We start from the raw sequence: 16,141 nt of genomic DNA on the forward strand, positions 1-16,141 counted from the left end.
TTGCATTGTCATTTCATTATTGAGAAAACAAGTGGAAAAAATTGTGAAAATTAAATTACTAAGCGCCTCTGCAGCTACCCAAAAAATGTATCGATCAATTTTCCAGGCTGCTGGGGCTTATAGCAAAATTGCTGACATTTCTTCCTATTCATCAGGCTGTTTTATCCCTAATTGATTTTCTTCTTGTAAAAGGTTTGTTTGGAAGAGAAGAACCCCAAACTTTCCAATCTTGCACATGTCATGACTCTTTATAAAACACACAGCTACACGAGGGACTGTACCACGTGGGTCAACGTGGTCTGTCGATACCTTCATGAAGCATATGCTGACATTACCTTGAACATGGTTACCTACCTGGCAGAGGTAAGCTCTTCAATTAAGGATACAATCTGTTATAGTTTCTATGGGTAAAATATGTATGTAAAACTGATAACAATAGCCTTAACTTATTGATCGCCTATTATCTACTGGCATCGATGCTGTATGGAATCATTTAAAATCCTCACAACAACCCAGTGATGTAGGATTCTTTATTTTAACAAAGAATCCGAGGCTCAGCCGGGTTAAGTAATCTGCCACAAGTTTAAGGTGAAATGAGGTATAGCTGCCTCTGAAGCTTAAACTCCTTTTTACTACACTAATACCTGTCAGAAATGGCAGAGATGAGGAGATTTTATCTGCATTATTCTGGGTGTTCAAATCTTATTTAAGGAGTTATTGTGTGGCTTGTATGTTTAATGGTTGTTTGCTCTGAACTCATTAACAAAGCACGTATTTTTGAAAAAAACTTTTTATCTTCATCTTTTGTGTTTGTTTTTAAAACTGGGATGGGATTTTTGTCCTCATACCATGTGTTCCTAGCACATTCATTGCAAACCCCTACTCTGACTTCTGTGTACGCTGACGCTAGAAATACATGCCACTCTTGGCAAGTGAAGAAATGTATTCTTTAGCACCCCCAGACCCCAACTAGTTTACTATACAAGGTCATGAAATCTGTGAGGCAAGTGACTGATAGTATCACCTTGTTTCGGCATTTTCAGCATTTGCTCTTCCTTTCTGGATCTGCGTTCATACCTCTTGCTAGGGCCTTTTCAGAAGTGATGAGGACAGTCCATTCTAATTTTTCTTGTATTATATCACCAATCCAGAGTGCAGATAGGTTAAGAATCAATCAATCATTTTCGGAAAGGCTCCATAAGACTGAAAGCCTCTACCTAGAAAAAGGTAGCTGCTTCATCCACCAGCATATATAGTTGACCCTGCAGGATTTTGATTTACAACACAGATCAGCAATATTGGGCTGTATTCGCACTGTCAACAGCCGAGGATTATTTTGCTCTTTTCACACCCCCATCCCTGGCATTTAAAGAACCTCTCTTAAGTGCCACCCTACTGCTTTTGACAATCACCTTGGTCACATCTGTCCCTGCAAGAGTTACTAATCCAGCACACACATACCTTAGCACACAAGAAGTACCGGGATAAACAATGCAAACACTCTGCTTACCAAGGCAGCCAATGCCTGTTTTAAAACAAGGTGAACTGGGAGAGAGCAAGGAGGCAAAATTTGTTTGGTTCACTAGACATAAAAGTTTCAAAAATACAGATGGGCTGTGGTCTGTACATACGATGGAATATTATTCAGACTTTAAAAGGAATGAAGTACTGACACATGCTACAACATAGATGAACCTTGAAAATATTATGCTAAGTGAAATCAGCCAGACACAAGAGGACAAATACATGATTCCACTTATATGAGGAACATAGAAGAGGCAAATTTATAGTCATTGTTTTACAGTTATAGAGTTTTAGTTTGGGATGATGAACAAGTCCTGGAAATAAATAGTGGTCATGGTTGCACAACAATGTGGGTGTACTTAATGCCGCTAAAGTGTACACCTAGAAATAGTTAAAATGGTAAATTTTATATTATATGTATTTTACCACAATAAAAAAATAAATTAAAATGGATATCCTAATTTGTTCTATGCTGCCCTTATCAACAATTGTCACCACAAATTTTATTAAAAACTTACCTACTCACTACATATGATATAAATTAACTGCTATTTCAGTTAGTCCCATGTTCTTTCAGGTGTTGGCCAGGTACCTACATATAATTTTAGGCGGTTGTGGTCACTGTTTCCATTGAACCTGCTGTGCTCACTTCACACTAACTTTGTATGTGTGTATGTGTTGACATAGCTCACATCTTGTCACTTTCAATAACTGTGGAATTATATCGTTAACCATCTACCTTTTGTTGCTTGTATTCATAATTTTTTAAAAAATAGTCCTTTGATGCAGACTTTTTATCAGATTATATTTAGCTCATTCTTCCTGGTGGCATTTCCCAAAAAATCTATCCAGGTAAAGCTCATGGATACATTTGGGAAGATGTATGCATTTGGGAAATTGGTCTTCACAGAGACTTTCCCAATTTACAGTACTGCAAACAATGTATAAATATTCAGGTTATCCCATATCCCCACTAAATTCTATCATTCCATTTATACATGTTTTCAGTTGAATATTTTTATTGGTACTTTAAAAATCTCTTTATGTATTTCCTTTCTAGTGAAGATATTCCTTTTTTCATACAATAGATTTGTGGAATTGTATATTTCCTCATCTGTTAACTCTTCAGTTATTTCTTTGGGCCACTTTTTTTTTTTTTAATTCATTTATTGTATTTTTGGCTGCGTTGGGTCTTCGTTGCTGCGTGTGGGCTTCCTCTAGTTGTGGCGAGCGGGGGCTACTCTTCGTTGCGGTGCGCAGACTTATCATTGCGGTGGCTTCTCTCGTTGCAGAGCACGGGCTCTAGGCGCGCGGGCTTCAGTAGTTGTGGCTCTCAGACTTCAGTAGTTGTGGCTCACGGGCTCTAGAGTGCAGGCTCAGTAGTTGTGGTGCACGGGCTTAGTTGCTCCGTGGCATGTGAGATCTTCCCGGACCAGGGCTCGAACCCATGTCCCCTGCATTGGCAGGCGGATTCTTAACCATTGCACCACCAGGGAAGCCCTGGGCCACTTTTGATGTGGAATTGCAGCATTTATTTGAATCATTTCTATTAATTTTTAATTTTGAACAGTAACCTTTTTCATTATGTCTGTCACATCAGTTTTCTCATTATTTTGCTTTCCTTTTTGAAAATGTCATTGATTTTTTCCCCCGGATTATAAAAGCAGTATGTTCAAAAATAATTATATTATCTAGGGAGAAACACTATCAACATTTTGTTGGGTTTACTTCCAGCATTATTTCTATATAACACACACCCATTCACATCAATGTTGGCATCATCTATTATATAGAAATTATATATCCTTCCTCTTTCACTTAATATTATCTGATATCCTTTACGATCTTTAAAAATGTCATTCTTTTGACTACATGATATTTCATCATACAATTTACCATAATTTATGTATCCATTTCCCTAGTGTTTGACATTTAAATTGCTTACAGAGCTTCCTTGTTTTGTGTGGGTTTTTTGGTTGTTTTTTTTTTTACCATTATAAATAATGCCTTGGTGAAATCTCTTCCTTAAATCTTAGTATTTATCTCTAGGTTTGGAAAAGTTCCTAAAAGTGTAATTAGTATTTCAAAAGATAGGAACCCTTTTAGTACTATTGATCTCAATTGCCAAATTATCCAATTTACATTTCCACTGATGTGTAAGAATACTCTTCTTATATCCTCACCAATACTATCATCAATTTCTAATCTTTGCCAATTCGATAACTGATAAATGTATCTTTCGTTTTCATTTATATTTTTCAGTCATTAGTGGTGTTTGATGCTTTCCTTTTGAGGTTTATTTTGTTGCATGCCATTGTGTAATATTATATACTCAGACCTACCTGCGTTGCCTTTGATAATACCTCCATTTCTTCAATAGTTAGGATTTTCTTTTCCCTCCTAAGGAAATGTGCAATCATAAAGGTACTAGGAAACCCTGGTGCTTCTGTGTGAAAATCTGGTGTCAAACTGACTCACTCTGTGCTTTTCCCCACAGCTGCTGGAGAAGGGCCTCCCCAGCATGCAGCAGCCCCTCCTGCAGGTGATCTACAGTCTGCTCAGCTACATGGACCTTTCTGTCGTTCCGGTAAAGCAGTTCAATGTGGAAGTTCTGAAAACCATTGAAAAATATGTGCAAGTGAGTATTTGAACCAGGATGTTTCCCGAAAGTCATTCCAGAAAGACTGAGGCTTTGCATGGAGTTTTCTTTGTACTTGGCCACAGAGCTGTGTGGGTGCCAGGCTGCATGTTCATTCATTGGTATCCATAACGTGCTGAGAGCGGCTGAGAACGGTGACCGACCACACCCCGAGTGGTATCCTGAGGAAGAAGGCAGGACCAGGCCGCAATGTGTTCCTGAGCCTTCGGAGGACACCTCTCTGCCTCTTGGGCTTCTAGGCTGGGTATTGAAAGCACACTCCTGGCTGGGAGGGCAGGGGCAGGGTCTCATTTGAGCGGTCCTGTTTCAGTAGAGAAGGAAGAAGCCACTTGCTTGTGCCTGGTTCTAGGCCAGGCGTTTCAAATGCGAACAGTTAATTCAGAGGTTCACTTTGTCCCTTTAGAGTTGAAGGAATTAAGGTTAAGAAAGTGGCATAAAGGTGCTTGAAAATACTCCAACAAACAAACGTAGTGTACTTGGTAAGTTTCAGAGTTCAAGGGCAAATGCTAGGTTTTTCTCTGGTTAAGCTCATTGACTAAGCCATACAATTTTTGGCTTTTTTTTCCATCCTCACTTCACCAGTCACATTACTTGCAGAAAATTACTTAATGCTAAAAATGATTTTCAAGCTTTTCTTTTTTTCGAGTGGCGTTGCTCCAGTAATAGTTGTACCATGTGGTAGGCATTCATTACCACTTTTCTCACTTTACACTCATGAGAGACAGAGGGTCAGTTCACATCTTTCTACTAATCATGTGCCCCTAGTTTAAAAAAAAAGTGATTGTTTTATTAGGCTACCTATTCTTAGGCCTGTGGGCCATCCCTGGTACTCAAGATCTTATCTTGAATGGTGGCTAATTTCATATTCAAACCATGACCTCCCGTGTGCAGAATTTAACAGTGAAGGAAATGTGTTTTATTTCATGCACTTTATTCCAAGGCCTAGGCAGATAATAACTTTTATCATGCTAGTTTATCTGTGTTCAATATTTTTGTGGGAGAAGTACCTCAGTCGGCCTGGGGTTGTCAGGGATACAAAGAGGGTGAAACAAATGAGACTTACAGGAAGAGTAGGAGTTTGATAAGGCAATAAGGAGAGGAAGGGCATTCCAGGATGAGAGAATAGCATGAGGAAAGGCACAGAGGCTAGGAGACCTTGGCTGGTTTGGGCAACTCCAGGAGTTGCCTGCGGGAGATTACCCCTGCAGGCCTCGCTCAAGGAGTGTGGACTCCACCTTGTCCACCAGAGGGAGCCCTTGAAGGAGTTTAAGCAGGGAATTGGCTTGAGCTGAAGATTCTAGAAAGATCACTGTAGCTGGAGTGGGTTTGATGATGGACCCAAGGAGAGGCTGCACCTGGGGAAACCAGATAAGAGGCCATTGAAATAGTCCAGGCAGAGGCCAGAGAGGATTCAGCTGAGCCAGTGCCAACAAGAATGGAGAGGGAGTGGATCAAGTTCTCAGGAGGGAGGGAAAGAGGGAAGGTAAGAATGGCTCCCAGATTCCTGGGTTAGGTCATGAGGAAGATGTGGAGAAGAAGAGAAGAGGGCTGAGGGCAGGGATCAGATGCCCGGGAGCAGGTGCAGCAGAGAAGTAGGAGAAGGACCAAGGGAGCTTGGAAACTGGAGGTGGGGCGAATCTTGAGAAAGAGTGAGTAGACAGTAGCATAAAATGCAATGAGGGTTGCTGCAGGGGAGGGGGGCAGTTGTTTGTCTTCTGTTTTGTTTTGTTTTTCAAACTGAAGAAATACCTCATCAGCAAAAATGGTACCTTGTTATTTTAAACTTTTACTTATTTGAATGTGGACAACACGTGTCTTTTTTTATTCTTGTTTCCTAAATGTAGCTCATCTTAGGCATAAATTATCTTTTTATGTCATTTGCCTTTTACTTATCACAGAATTTCCTGCACTGTTTTAAATCAATGAGCTCTGACCAGTCATTAGAAGTTTCGGTAGCTAGCGGCATATTAGTGTTTTGTTTTTTTTTTAATTATTTTTATCCGTTGACTGTTTTATTTCCTTCAGAGCATCCACTGGAGAGAAGCTTTGAATATCTTGAAGCTAGTAGTTTCTCGATCTGCCAGCCTGGTTTTACCTTCCTACCAACACAGTGACCTTTCAAAGATAGAAATACATCGAGTATGGACCAGTGCATCTAAGGAATTACCTGGGAAAACCCTGGACTTTCACTTTGATATTTCAGAGGTATGTTAACTGTTTCTGTAAACTTTAGCATGAATACATAGTGGCAAAGGTCAGAACTAGTTGCCTGGAGAAGGGGAGACTTATTTTACAGTTATGTCAAGTGAAAGCTCCTAAGGCCTAAATTAGGTTCAACGCATTGTCCTATTCACTGGGGCTCTTCTCTGGCAGCTTTTAAAAATAGAAGCTAGCCTCAGTAATATAAAAATGATTTCCCCAAAAAAGATAACTTTAAAATGGAATGATCTTAAGCATTTTAAACCATGACCTTCACTCATTCTTTATCTGACAGCTGTCACGTCCTATCTTGTATCCGCAACCTTGTTTCCTGAACTGCAGCCAAACCAGCGGATGCCTGAGATTTACAGGAATACAGAATCTGCCTTTATGGTCACTTCCCCAAGCCACACTGCTTTTTAAACCAGTATAACTATCTAAATTCTTGCCTTGAGGGAGATGGGTGTGCGGAGGGAAGAGACTTATGAACTCAGGAGTTAGGAAGAGAAGAAGACAGAAAATAGGTTTACCTGCTGGTCCATGAACAAACTTTTGGGAGGCCTGTACTTAACTATTTTAGTCTAAGATGTAAAAATACATTTGCTTTCCTGTCTCCTTTACCCCATGACCCATAAACCCCCCAAAGCAGAAACAATGGCCTGTCCACTTTGTAAGCAGCGTCTGTACAGTGTCTGATGCATGTTAGGTACTTCATAAATATTCTTCAACATGGCTGAATGGATTCATTCACTAAAGGAATAAACTAGATCAGCTTACATGGGACTTACTCTATTAATTAGGTTGTGGCTAGATTGGGTTTTTTCACACAGTAGTCTTATTGACCGTTCATCATTTCAATACTCAGGTAGAGGTGCTGTTGTGCCACCATTGTGATATTTAGTATGTATATGATATTAAGGTATCAACTCAGTATTTTTCAATTTTTAACATTTTTTTTACATTGCTGGAGGTGGGGGAAGCTTACTCTTTGACTTGTTTACTCTGTCCCGAAGAGGTACAGAAAACCTGTAGCCAGTCAGCTGCATGCCCCGGAGACCCAGCTGCTCCAGAAAGATGTGCCTTGAGAGGCAGGTGGAGAGTTACCAGCCAGCGTCTGCCGTCTCTGAATGTAGGCCTACGAACAGGTTTCTGCAGAGACCTCCCTGGGGCTAAGGTTTGGGAGGTGCTGCCTGCCCAGCCACCACACTCCGGGACTCTCAGGAAGTGACATTTCTGAAGTGTTGTCAAGAACCTGGCCCTGACCTCATTCATTAAAATAATTGAAAAGATATAAATAATTTAAATAAATTTTTAAATAATTGAGAGTGTATCAAGATTGGTGATTACAGGTTGGGATGAGGGGAAGGGATTTTGGTCTTGTTTTAACTATAAAGAAAGTCTTTCAAGCTTAAACATCTGAAAACTATTTTGCTTTCCTGCATGTCTTCCTTCTTATCTTTACAATCATTTCTAAAGTGTGTTTAAGAACAAGCAATTGGATTTGTTTTCAGCTGCTAAAGAGGGTGGGAAAGTGTTGAAGATGCAAAATGATCTGGAATATGTATTTGAACGTAAGGAAAATGAGCCTCCTTGTAACACTGAACTTCTCTAATCTAAGTTTTAATCAGATAAGCAGTTCTTGGTTGCTGCTGGGACAGAGCGATCCGTATACCCCAGAAGTATGAATGAGGTAGAAGAACGTGTGCTTCTCTGTTCTTTTTTCTCAAGACGCCCATCATCGGGAGGCGATATGATGAACTGCAGAGCTCTTCCGGGCGTGATGGGAAGCCCAGGGCCATGGCCGTCACCCGGAGTGCGTCTTCCACCTCATCAGGCTCCAACTCCAATGTCCTTGTTCCCGTAAGCTGGAAAAGGCCCCAGTATTCTCAGGTAAAGAGTCCTTGACTCTCACAATTGGAAGGGAGCTTAGGGGACCTATTGAACCCAACTGTGATATGGGATTCCTGCCTCCACCATCCCAATATTTCGCATCTGGGCATCGCCACTTCAGTGATGAGGATCTCACGGTATTCTGTATCCCGAGGGAACCCATTTTATCTTTGAACAGTTCATTACATTGAGTTGAAGTCTGACACTCTGTTGCTTCTTCTCATTGTTCCTAGTTCTCTTAAGGCTTAGAAAACGCAATTGGATCTGTCTTTCACATGGCAGCCCTTCAAACACTTATTAAAGAAACCCTCCCCCCTCTGCCACTCACCCAAATCAGTCCTCTTTTCTCCAAGTAATGCATCCTGAGTTCTCCTAAGCAATCCTGCATAACAGGGCCACAGCCCAGTGACCATTCTGGCTGCAGTCCCGCGAGCCTGCCCTCCAGTCAGTGGGTTCCATGCACACCTGACCCTGCAGAGCCGGGTGGGCGGCCAGACTTCTCTGCGGTTCTGTTATCTGTATGCACTTTCTGGGTGACTGCCTCACAGCGTTGATGTCATTGGACTTACTGTCAAGTGAAACCCATGCATTATTTGGGGCTCTTTTGGTGACATGTGCCAGAAGCCCAGTGAAAAACTACCTTAAGTGGAAAGGGAACGTGTTAACTCCTATATCATGACTTCAAGCAGAACTGTATTCTAGCACACACAATCCTTAGACCCTCTCTGTCCTTCTCACCGTCCCCACCTTCTCTTCCCAAAGTCTTAGGCCTGCTTTCCTCCCTGCTGACCTCATTCTCAGGCAGACTGTTCCAACGTGAGGCCCAACAACCTCTGGCAGCTCCAGATTTACATGGTCTTTGGCTCTGACGATTTCAGGACAGAGGCCTCCCCTCCCCAGCGTCGTAGCAATTCTGGAGAAAGGGCTCTGTGCAAGAGAGGCAGAGACCCATTTGGCAGGAGAAGAGCCGTCCCAAGATAAAAAGAGGGACTGCATTACCGCAGGAAGGCGAAGTGGGTGCTGCGCAGAGAAAAGCCCTTTGTTTGCACGCCCAGCAGGACTCATCCCACCCTCAAAGGTTAGGGAAATGGAGCTTAGAGCCCAGCGCCTGCTGGAGCAGAGCTGGTTCTCAGTGAGCGCTCACTGCGTGCTTGAATAGAGAGCCCGCTCTACTTTCTTGGGAATTTGGAAAAGAGAAGACAAATGTACAGCCCAATTCCATGCTCCTCTACATTCATTCCTTCCCAGAATTGTAAAACGCCCACTAAAACTTAGGGAAATAGGTTAGTGAATCTCTTGCCATTCTTCAACATCAAGGTCCTCCTGTCTTTGACCTTGAAATGACACCATATTGAGTGTCCCGTCTATAATTTGAAAAGAAGGATGCAGGGAACTGAGTTCCATTAAGAAGGAAAATCTATGAGTGATATTGGCCTCCTTGCAGTCTCCATATTAAATCAGATTAAAAGGGAAAAAAATCATTTTCAGGAGAGGAGGACGATTGCTTTAAGAGCAATTCTGAGGCACATTAATGTTTTTTTAGGCTCTGGTTACTCATCCTTTTCATTCTCAACTCACCAGTCCTTCTGAGACCTAGTTTGTCTATGTCATTGGGAAATGTGATGGTTTGTAGAAGAATCCCCATGCTTAAGGAACTGAAAAGTAAGGTTTACGAAGAAAAGCAAAAGGAATTCTATCCGTTTAACTATAGGAAGAATAAATTGAGAAAGATTTAATATGCCTTGCAAATAATCGAATTTAATTCTGCAGAAAGCAAATTTATCCTCCCATTTGAGGAAAAGAGAATTGTGTTGTAATATAATAGATTTAATTAAGGTGTAAGGAAAGGCTTGCTAATGATTGAAAGTTGTAGCACACAAGAAAGATTATCAAGGAGAGTAATGAATATCTGCTAAAGAGCCAAGGGGTTGACCTTCACATCCCCTCCCTTGGGAAAACTTAGATCAGCACTGTCCAGTAGAAACATAATGTGAACCTCATTTTAAATTTTCTAATAGTCACCTTCTGAAAAAAGGAAAAAAAAACAGGTAAAATTAATTTTAATAACACATTTTAGTTAACCTAATATATCTAAAATATTTTTTCAACATATAATCAATATTCTACAATTATTGGTGAGATATTTTACATTCTCTTTTCATACCAACTCTTCATGTATTTTATATCTCCATTCTCACTGGCCACATTTCAGGTGGGTTAGCCCTTTGTGGCTGATGACTACAGTATTGGAGTAGATTTGATCACAGGACCCCATGATTAAAACCTGCCTGTGTGTTTCTTTTTCAGAAGAGGACGAAAGAGAAGTTGGTACACGTCCTTTCTCTGTGTGGCCAAGAAGTAGGATTAAGCAAAAATCCATCGGTAAGTTCTGTCCTATATCACATTTATTTTGGTGTCATAACCTTTTTACCTTTGGTCATGTAGTTTGGAGGTTTCAACTATGAATTACAAGTATGATATCCATCATCTAGATCAAACCCTTAGATTATTTCTCTCGATAGTATGATTTTTAATCTCAGTTCAGAAACAATGAAAGATGTTATTGGCTATTTGCTCCAGTTGGTAAATAAAAACTCAGTTATTTTAATTTTTTTAGTATCTTGGATCTTGTTAATAAATATGCCCACACTTTCTTAAAATATGTATATGTGACTGTCTTCTGCACCACCATATATGAGACACGTTTCTTTTGGGTGTAATTTTACTCTCTGTACACACATCTCTTACCGTGATGTCACTATTTTACTCATGTACAATAAAGGTGAAAATAGTGATATATTAGCATGTTTTTTCTCATATAAACTTCCACTGAGGGACTTCCCTGGTGGTCCAGTGGTTAAGACTCCATGCTTCCACTTCAGGGGGCATGGGTTCGAGCCCTGGTCAGGGAAGTAAGATCCCGCGTGAAGCGCGGCCAAAAAAAAAAACCACAAACCAACAAACAGAAACTTCTACTGATGTTACAGTTGCACAAAAATGCCATTGAGCTTTGAAATAAATGAATAATTTAAGTATTAGAAGTTAGCTTCTGAAGCTTTTATAAAATTTAGAAAATTCAAATTGTGTGTGTGAGAATACTGTAGCAAAAGCAATAAAAATCTCAGGGTTTGGTTTTACCGGGTATTTTTATTTCATCTATATCACATCATCTTTATTAGTAACCAGAAAAGAAAATAGCAAACTAAGTGATTTCCCAAGTAAGAAGTAGCAAACAGTGTCTCTGTGGAACTACTTTTAAAATTCCAAAATGTATATACTAATGTAGTTCATGAGCGGGTGAAATATGAGACTCATAGATTCTTGCTAAAGTGCAAGTTGATACTTGTAATCGCCTGGGAATGTGCCCCAGCCAGAAGGGTGGCCTCCGTTGAAGTCACCTTCTGAGTTATTGATCAGTGGGTTCGCTGCTGCTCCTGTGACGTCATTGAGGGCAGAGGGACGAGGAGATAGTGTGGGGCAGATTGAGCCCCCCAGACTGAAAGGGAGAGGAATGAGAGCCCTTTACCTCTGCACTGGCACAGCCAGAGAGGTCCGTTTCTTACCACCCCTGTGGTTACACTGTCTCCTTCAGATCCAAACCGCCTGCTTTGGTGCCAGGCCTTTCTAGCTAGAAATGTTTACTATGTTACAAATAAGAAAAGTGGCACTAACAAGGAAAGGGAGGCCTCGGCTGAGGAAATCAGAATTTTAGTCTCTCATCTCTCACTGACTAGTTGCCTGGTCCTCAGTGCTATTTATCTCATATGCCCATTTGCATCCCCTGTACAGACTGTGTGTCTTGTACCATTTTATGAAAACCTAGTGCAAATCCTATGACTGCCCTTAAACACTGGAGAAAAAAAAGAATGTTTAAAATCCATTCCCGGGCTTCCCTGGTGGCACAGTGGTTGAGAATCCACCTGCCAATGCAGAGGACACAGGTTCAAGCCCTGGTCTGGGAAGACCCCACGTGCCGCGGAGCAACTAAGCCCATGCGCCACAACTACTGAGCCTGCGCTTTAGAGCCCGCGAGCCACAACTACTGAAGCCCACGCGCCTAGAGCCCTTGCTCCGCAACAAGAGAAGCCACCGCAATGAGAAGCCCGCGCACCGCAACGAAGAGTAGCTCCCGCTCGCCGCAACTAGAGAAGAAGTCCGCGCGCAGCAACAAAGACCCAACGCAGCCAAAAATAAAAAAAGAAAGAAAGAAATTTTTAAAAAATAATTTAAAAAAAGTAAAATCCATTCCCCTTTTTTTTTCCTTTTGAGAGATATTTGTGATATTTAAATTCTTATAAATGACTTGCTTACTTTCAAGGAAGACCAAGACATTATAACGGTTAAATAAAGAATACTGTTCATTTTATTTAATATCAGTCTATGTTCAGGAGAGGCTGGCGAGCAAAACATTTAGATTTATTTGAAGTCTGTTATTTCTACAAAGTTATATTAAAATGGCCCAAGTGAAATGAACCTAAACATAGAAGTTAATTTTAAAATATTAACGTACTAAAATTCTAATAGAAAAAAAAGTTTTGTTTGAATCGACAGGACAGGACTTTTAAGTATGAATTATGGGCACGGCTGCTCAGCTTCTCCTCTGTAATTCACATGAACAAGTACTGTACTTCCTGACTTATGTTTCTTTTTCCCTACCAGTTCCTGGTTTATCTCTAAGAGGGTTAAATCCTTTGCTCTCACAGTTCGTTCTACAATAACATATCTTGGCATCAGTAGTCCTTAAAATCTTACATGATAATATGTATGTGATGTGTATGTGTGTGTGAATCTGTACAGTTTCTAACCTCGGTCAGTGCAGAAACAGTGGAAAATTTCTTGGCTGCTGTAGACTGTCTGTGAACACACACTCAGTTGTCACACACACACACACGCACGTAGGATACACTTTTCATTAAGGAGCAGCGATCTGACTCTTGAACACTCTCCTAGTGTGTGAACTTGCATCTTTGCAATGAGTTGAATCTGAAGGCACCTGTCCAACATAAATAATAAAAAAAATTCTAAAAATACCCACTTAAGGAATTAGGTGTGTACTGGAAATACAGTGCTCTGAGGAGCCAGTTACACTTTTTGTAGCACAAACACAGAAGGGAGAGCGGTTTCTCAGGAGAGGACTCTTGGTTCGTAGGTGATTTTCTCATCGTGTGGGGACTTGGATCTGCTGGAGCACCAGACGAGCCTCGTGTCCTCCGAGGACGGCACCCGGGAGCAGGAGAACATAGATGACACCAACAGTGAGCAGCAGTTCCGGGTCTTTAGAGACTTCGATTTCCTAGATGTGGAGCTGGAGGATGGAGAGGTACGGCCCGGGCTCGGTGAAAACCATCCGCTCAGCCTTTTCCTTGAGCACAGTTTCTTTCTATCTGCTAAATAATGAGTTCTTTAATTAGAAAGCTGTAAACTTTATTTTTAATCAATTTGTTCAAAGTACAGCAGCTTAACTTTGGCAAAAGGCACCACACCCTTCCTGTCTAAGCCCACGGCCAAAGCCACCAAGTTCTTTCTAAATGGCAAAGATCTGACTTTGACCACACAGAGACTCTGTGTGTGTGTAGTCCAAAGGTGAACTTTAAAAACAAATCACAGAAACGTGCAAGGTCTGAGCCTGTTCTCTGGTACCTGGGTAAAACAGGCTAAGCATTTTATTATTTTCAATGTGAAATTGCTCTCATGGGTTGACGTCAAAGCTTGCCTGCCGCAACCTGCGATCAGAGCCCGAGGGCCCCGGCATCTTTGTGCTGTTTGATGAAATCCTCAGAACTTGAAACTAGATTTAACATACAGGAGCTCTTGGCTCTGCTTTCAGTTGGTTCTTGACACCTGGAGTAGCTGAATTCAAGTATCAACAGGCAGATGCAGATCTGTTTATCTGAATGATAATCATGGTAATAAGATGCTTTCCATTATGAGTCATGCTTTTGAAAACCTGGGATTGCAACGAGGAGCATCATTTCGGTAGCTCAGGGGCACGTTCCAGCTGAGAGGCAGGCTTTTCCCTCCTGGGATGGACACTGTGTTCCCTGAAGTGGGGCTGGCATCTGTAATAAAGCCTGGTACCCAGCCTGGCATGTGGTGGGATCCACGTACTTCAGCTCACATTTAACCAAGCACACTCAGACAAAGAAAGGGCTTTCTGCTAGTCGTACAGTTAAAATGGAGGCTCAAATTCAAAGTTTATCATATCCTATGGCAGGTAGGCTCCTCCTAAGTTAACGATAGACTTGTGGGAAATGATGCTTCAAGTAACTGCTTACCTTCCCTAAAAGGATATGATTGCTGACCAATCCACTTATGTCAAGGCAAGGCCACGGAGCTGGACAAGCGCTATTGAGCTCTATTTTTGTCCTTACTGGCCACTGACTACCCTGGCTGTCTGTGCCAGCAAGGAAGAATCATGTCCTCAGAATGAAGAATGTTTTCTTTACCAATTCTTTCCCTGGAAACAAGTTTAGCAGATCCAGTCCTTTAAGAGTATAAAGGCACCAACTGCAAGGCATCTTTAAAATGTGTAAGCTTTCATCTTGAATTGTTCTCAAACCAGTAAAAAGCATTGCAGTTTTCTGACTGTTAACCATGATTCGTGATAAAGAAATCAATTGCTAAATGCGGTGAGGATTGTTTAAAAAGTCTAATGCAAAATACAGCTGTTTTGAATACTTTCGAAATGATCCAGAGGTATATGGAATGTCAAAAGTTTAGCTTCCTGGTCTGAGCAACTGACCTAATCTTTGCTCTTAGGCTAGAATTCAAGCTTGGGCACCCTCTTCAAGGGTTAAACTACGGAGAGAAAAATTGATGAAACAAGAGAGGCATCATTTTTCAGTGTCAGCCAAAGAAAAATGTGTTACGTGAAGGGACCTAGGAGGAATGGTGTCAGAGAAATCAGAAACAATTTCAGAACAACTAACAAATTTAGTTTCTATCAAAATAAAGTAAGGAAAACTATAGATGCCCATCACTTGAAAATAAATATTAAACTAATGTTTTTCAAGGACAATAAATAATGATTACTATGCCTTCCTTCTAGTGTTCTCGCTACTGTCCTAGCCAACAAGAACTAAAAAATCATAGTGATTATTTTATTTTGTATGATTAAGATTTTATAAGAAGTTCAAGAATGTGAAAGTATATATTTTATCCAAATAAACCATTTGAGAATATTTTGCTACTTCTCAATGTGGTTATACTAAGGGATTCTAGCAAGCTTACAGAGTGGTAGAGTGAAAATGCAAGGGCTTTGGAGTCAGGCAGGTCCAACTCTGACTTTCAGCTCTGCCACTGACCCAGCTCAAGCCTGGATGCAGTTTCTCTTGGCGTCTTCATCTATCGAATGGGAGTGATAATACCTGCCTATAGAGTTGATGTAAGGATCAAGTAAGATGACCTATGTAAAGCTTTTAGCATAATTTCAGGCAGTAGGCATTCTAAATATCTGTTCCTTTGTACTGTCTTTGGTGAATAATTTCAGTATTTCCTCATCTGCGAAAGGTAAGCATATTTGGCTTCTAGATCAACACACATTTACTAAAAAAAAAAGAGACAAGGTTTTTGTCATGGTCTATTCCTTTTCATTAAATAGTCTCAGAATTTATTGACTAATATCTTTAAGGGTTTGCCTTTGAACTTCTCAGAATCTTTAAAGGGTGCTGTGTCTTTGCTATTAATTGCACCTCAGCGGTGAAACAGATCATGATCACAAACACTTCTGCTTTTGTGAGCAGGATCAGGTGATGCCACCTTTTTTTCCCAGCTGATGACCCTCATTTAGTCTTTCCATGACATTTCACGATTTTCTCACAAATAAAAATTTAGGCATTCCAAAAAAAAAAGTGTTGAGGGAGACCAAAG

The 16,141-nt window shown here is 40.8% G+C and overlaps 1 protein-coding gene across 1 annotated transcript in view; it reads left to right on the forward strand.

Moving 5' to 3' along the window:
* Positions 1 to 16,141, forward strand: part of FRY (FRY microtubule binding protein) — a 328,463-nt gene that overhangs the window by 276,961 nt on the left and 35,361 nt on the right. The window contains exons 46-51 of the mRNA XM_068526437.1: positions 193 to 363; positions 4,022 to 4,162; positions 6,209 to 6,388; positions 8,111 to 8,272; positions 10,580 to 10,654; positions 13,422 to 13,592. Coding sequence (XP_068382538.1) covers positions 193 to 363; positions 4,022 to 4,162; positions 6,209 to 6,388; positions 8,111 to 8,272; positions 10,580 to 10,654; positions 13,422 to 13,592 — 900 coding nt within the window. The remainder of the gene's footprint in view (positions 1 to 192; positions 364 to 4,021; positions 4,163 to 6,208; positions 6,389 to 8,110; positions 8,273 to 10,579; positions 10,655 to 13,421; positions 13,593 to 16,141) is intronic.

The sequence above is a fragment of the Eschrichtius robustus genome, chromosome 18, assembly GCF_028021215.1.
Source record: "Eschrichtius robustus isolate mEscRob2 chromosome 18, mEscRob2.pri, whole genome shotgun sequence".
NCBI classification, from domain to species: domain Eukaryota; kingdom Metazoa; phylum Chordata; class Mammalia; order Artiodactyla; family Eschrichtiidae; genus Eschrichtius; species Eschrichtius robustus.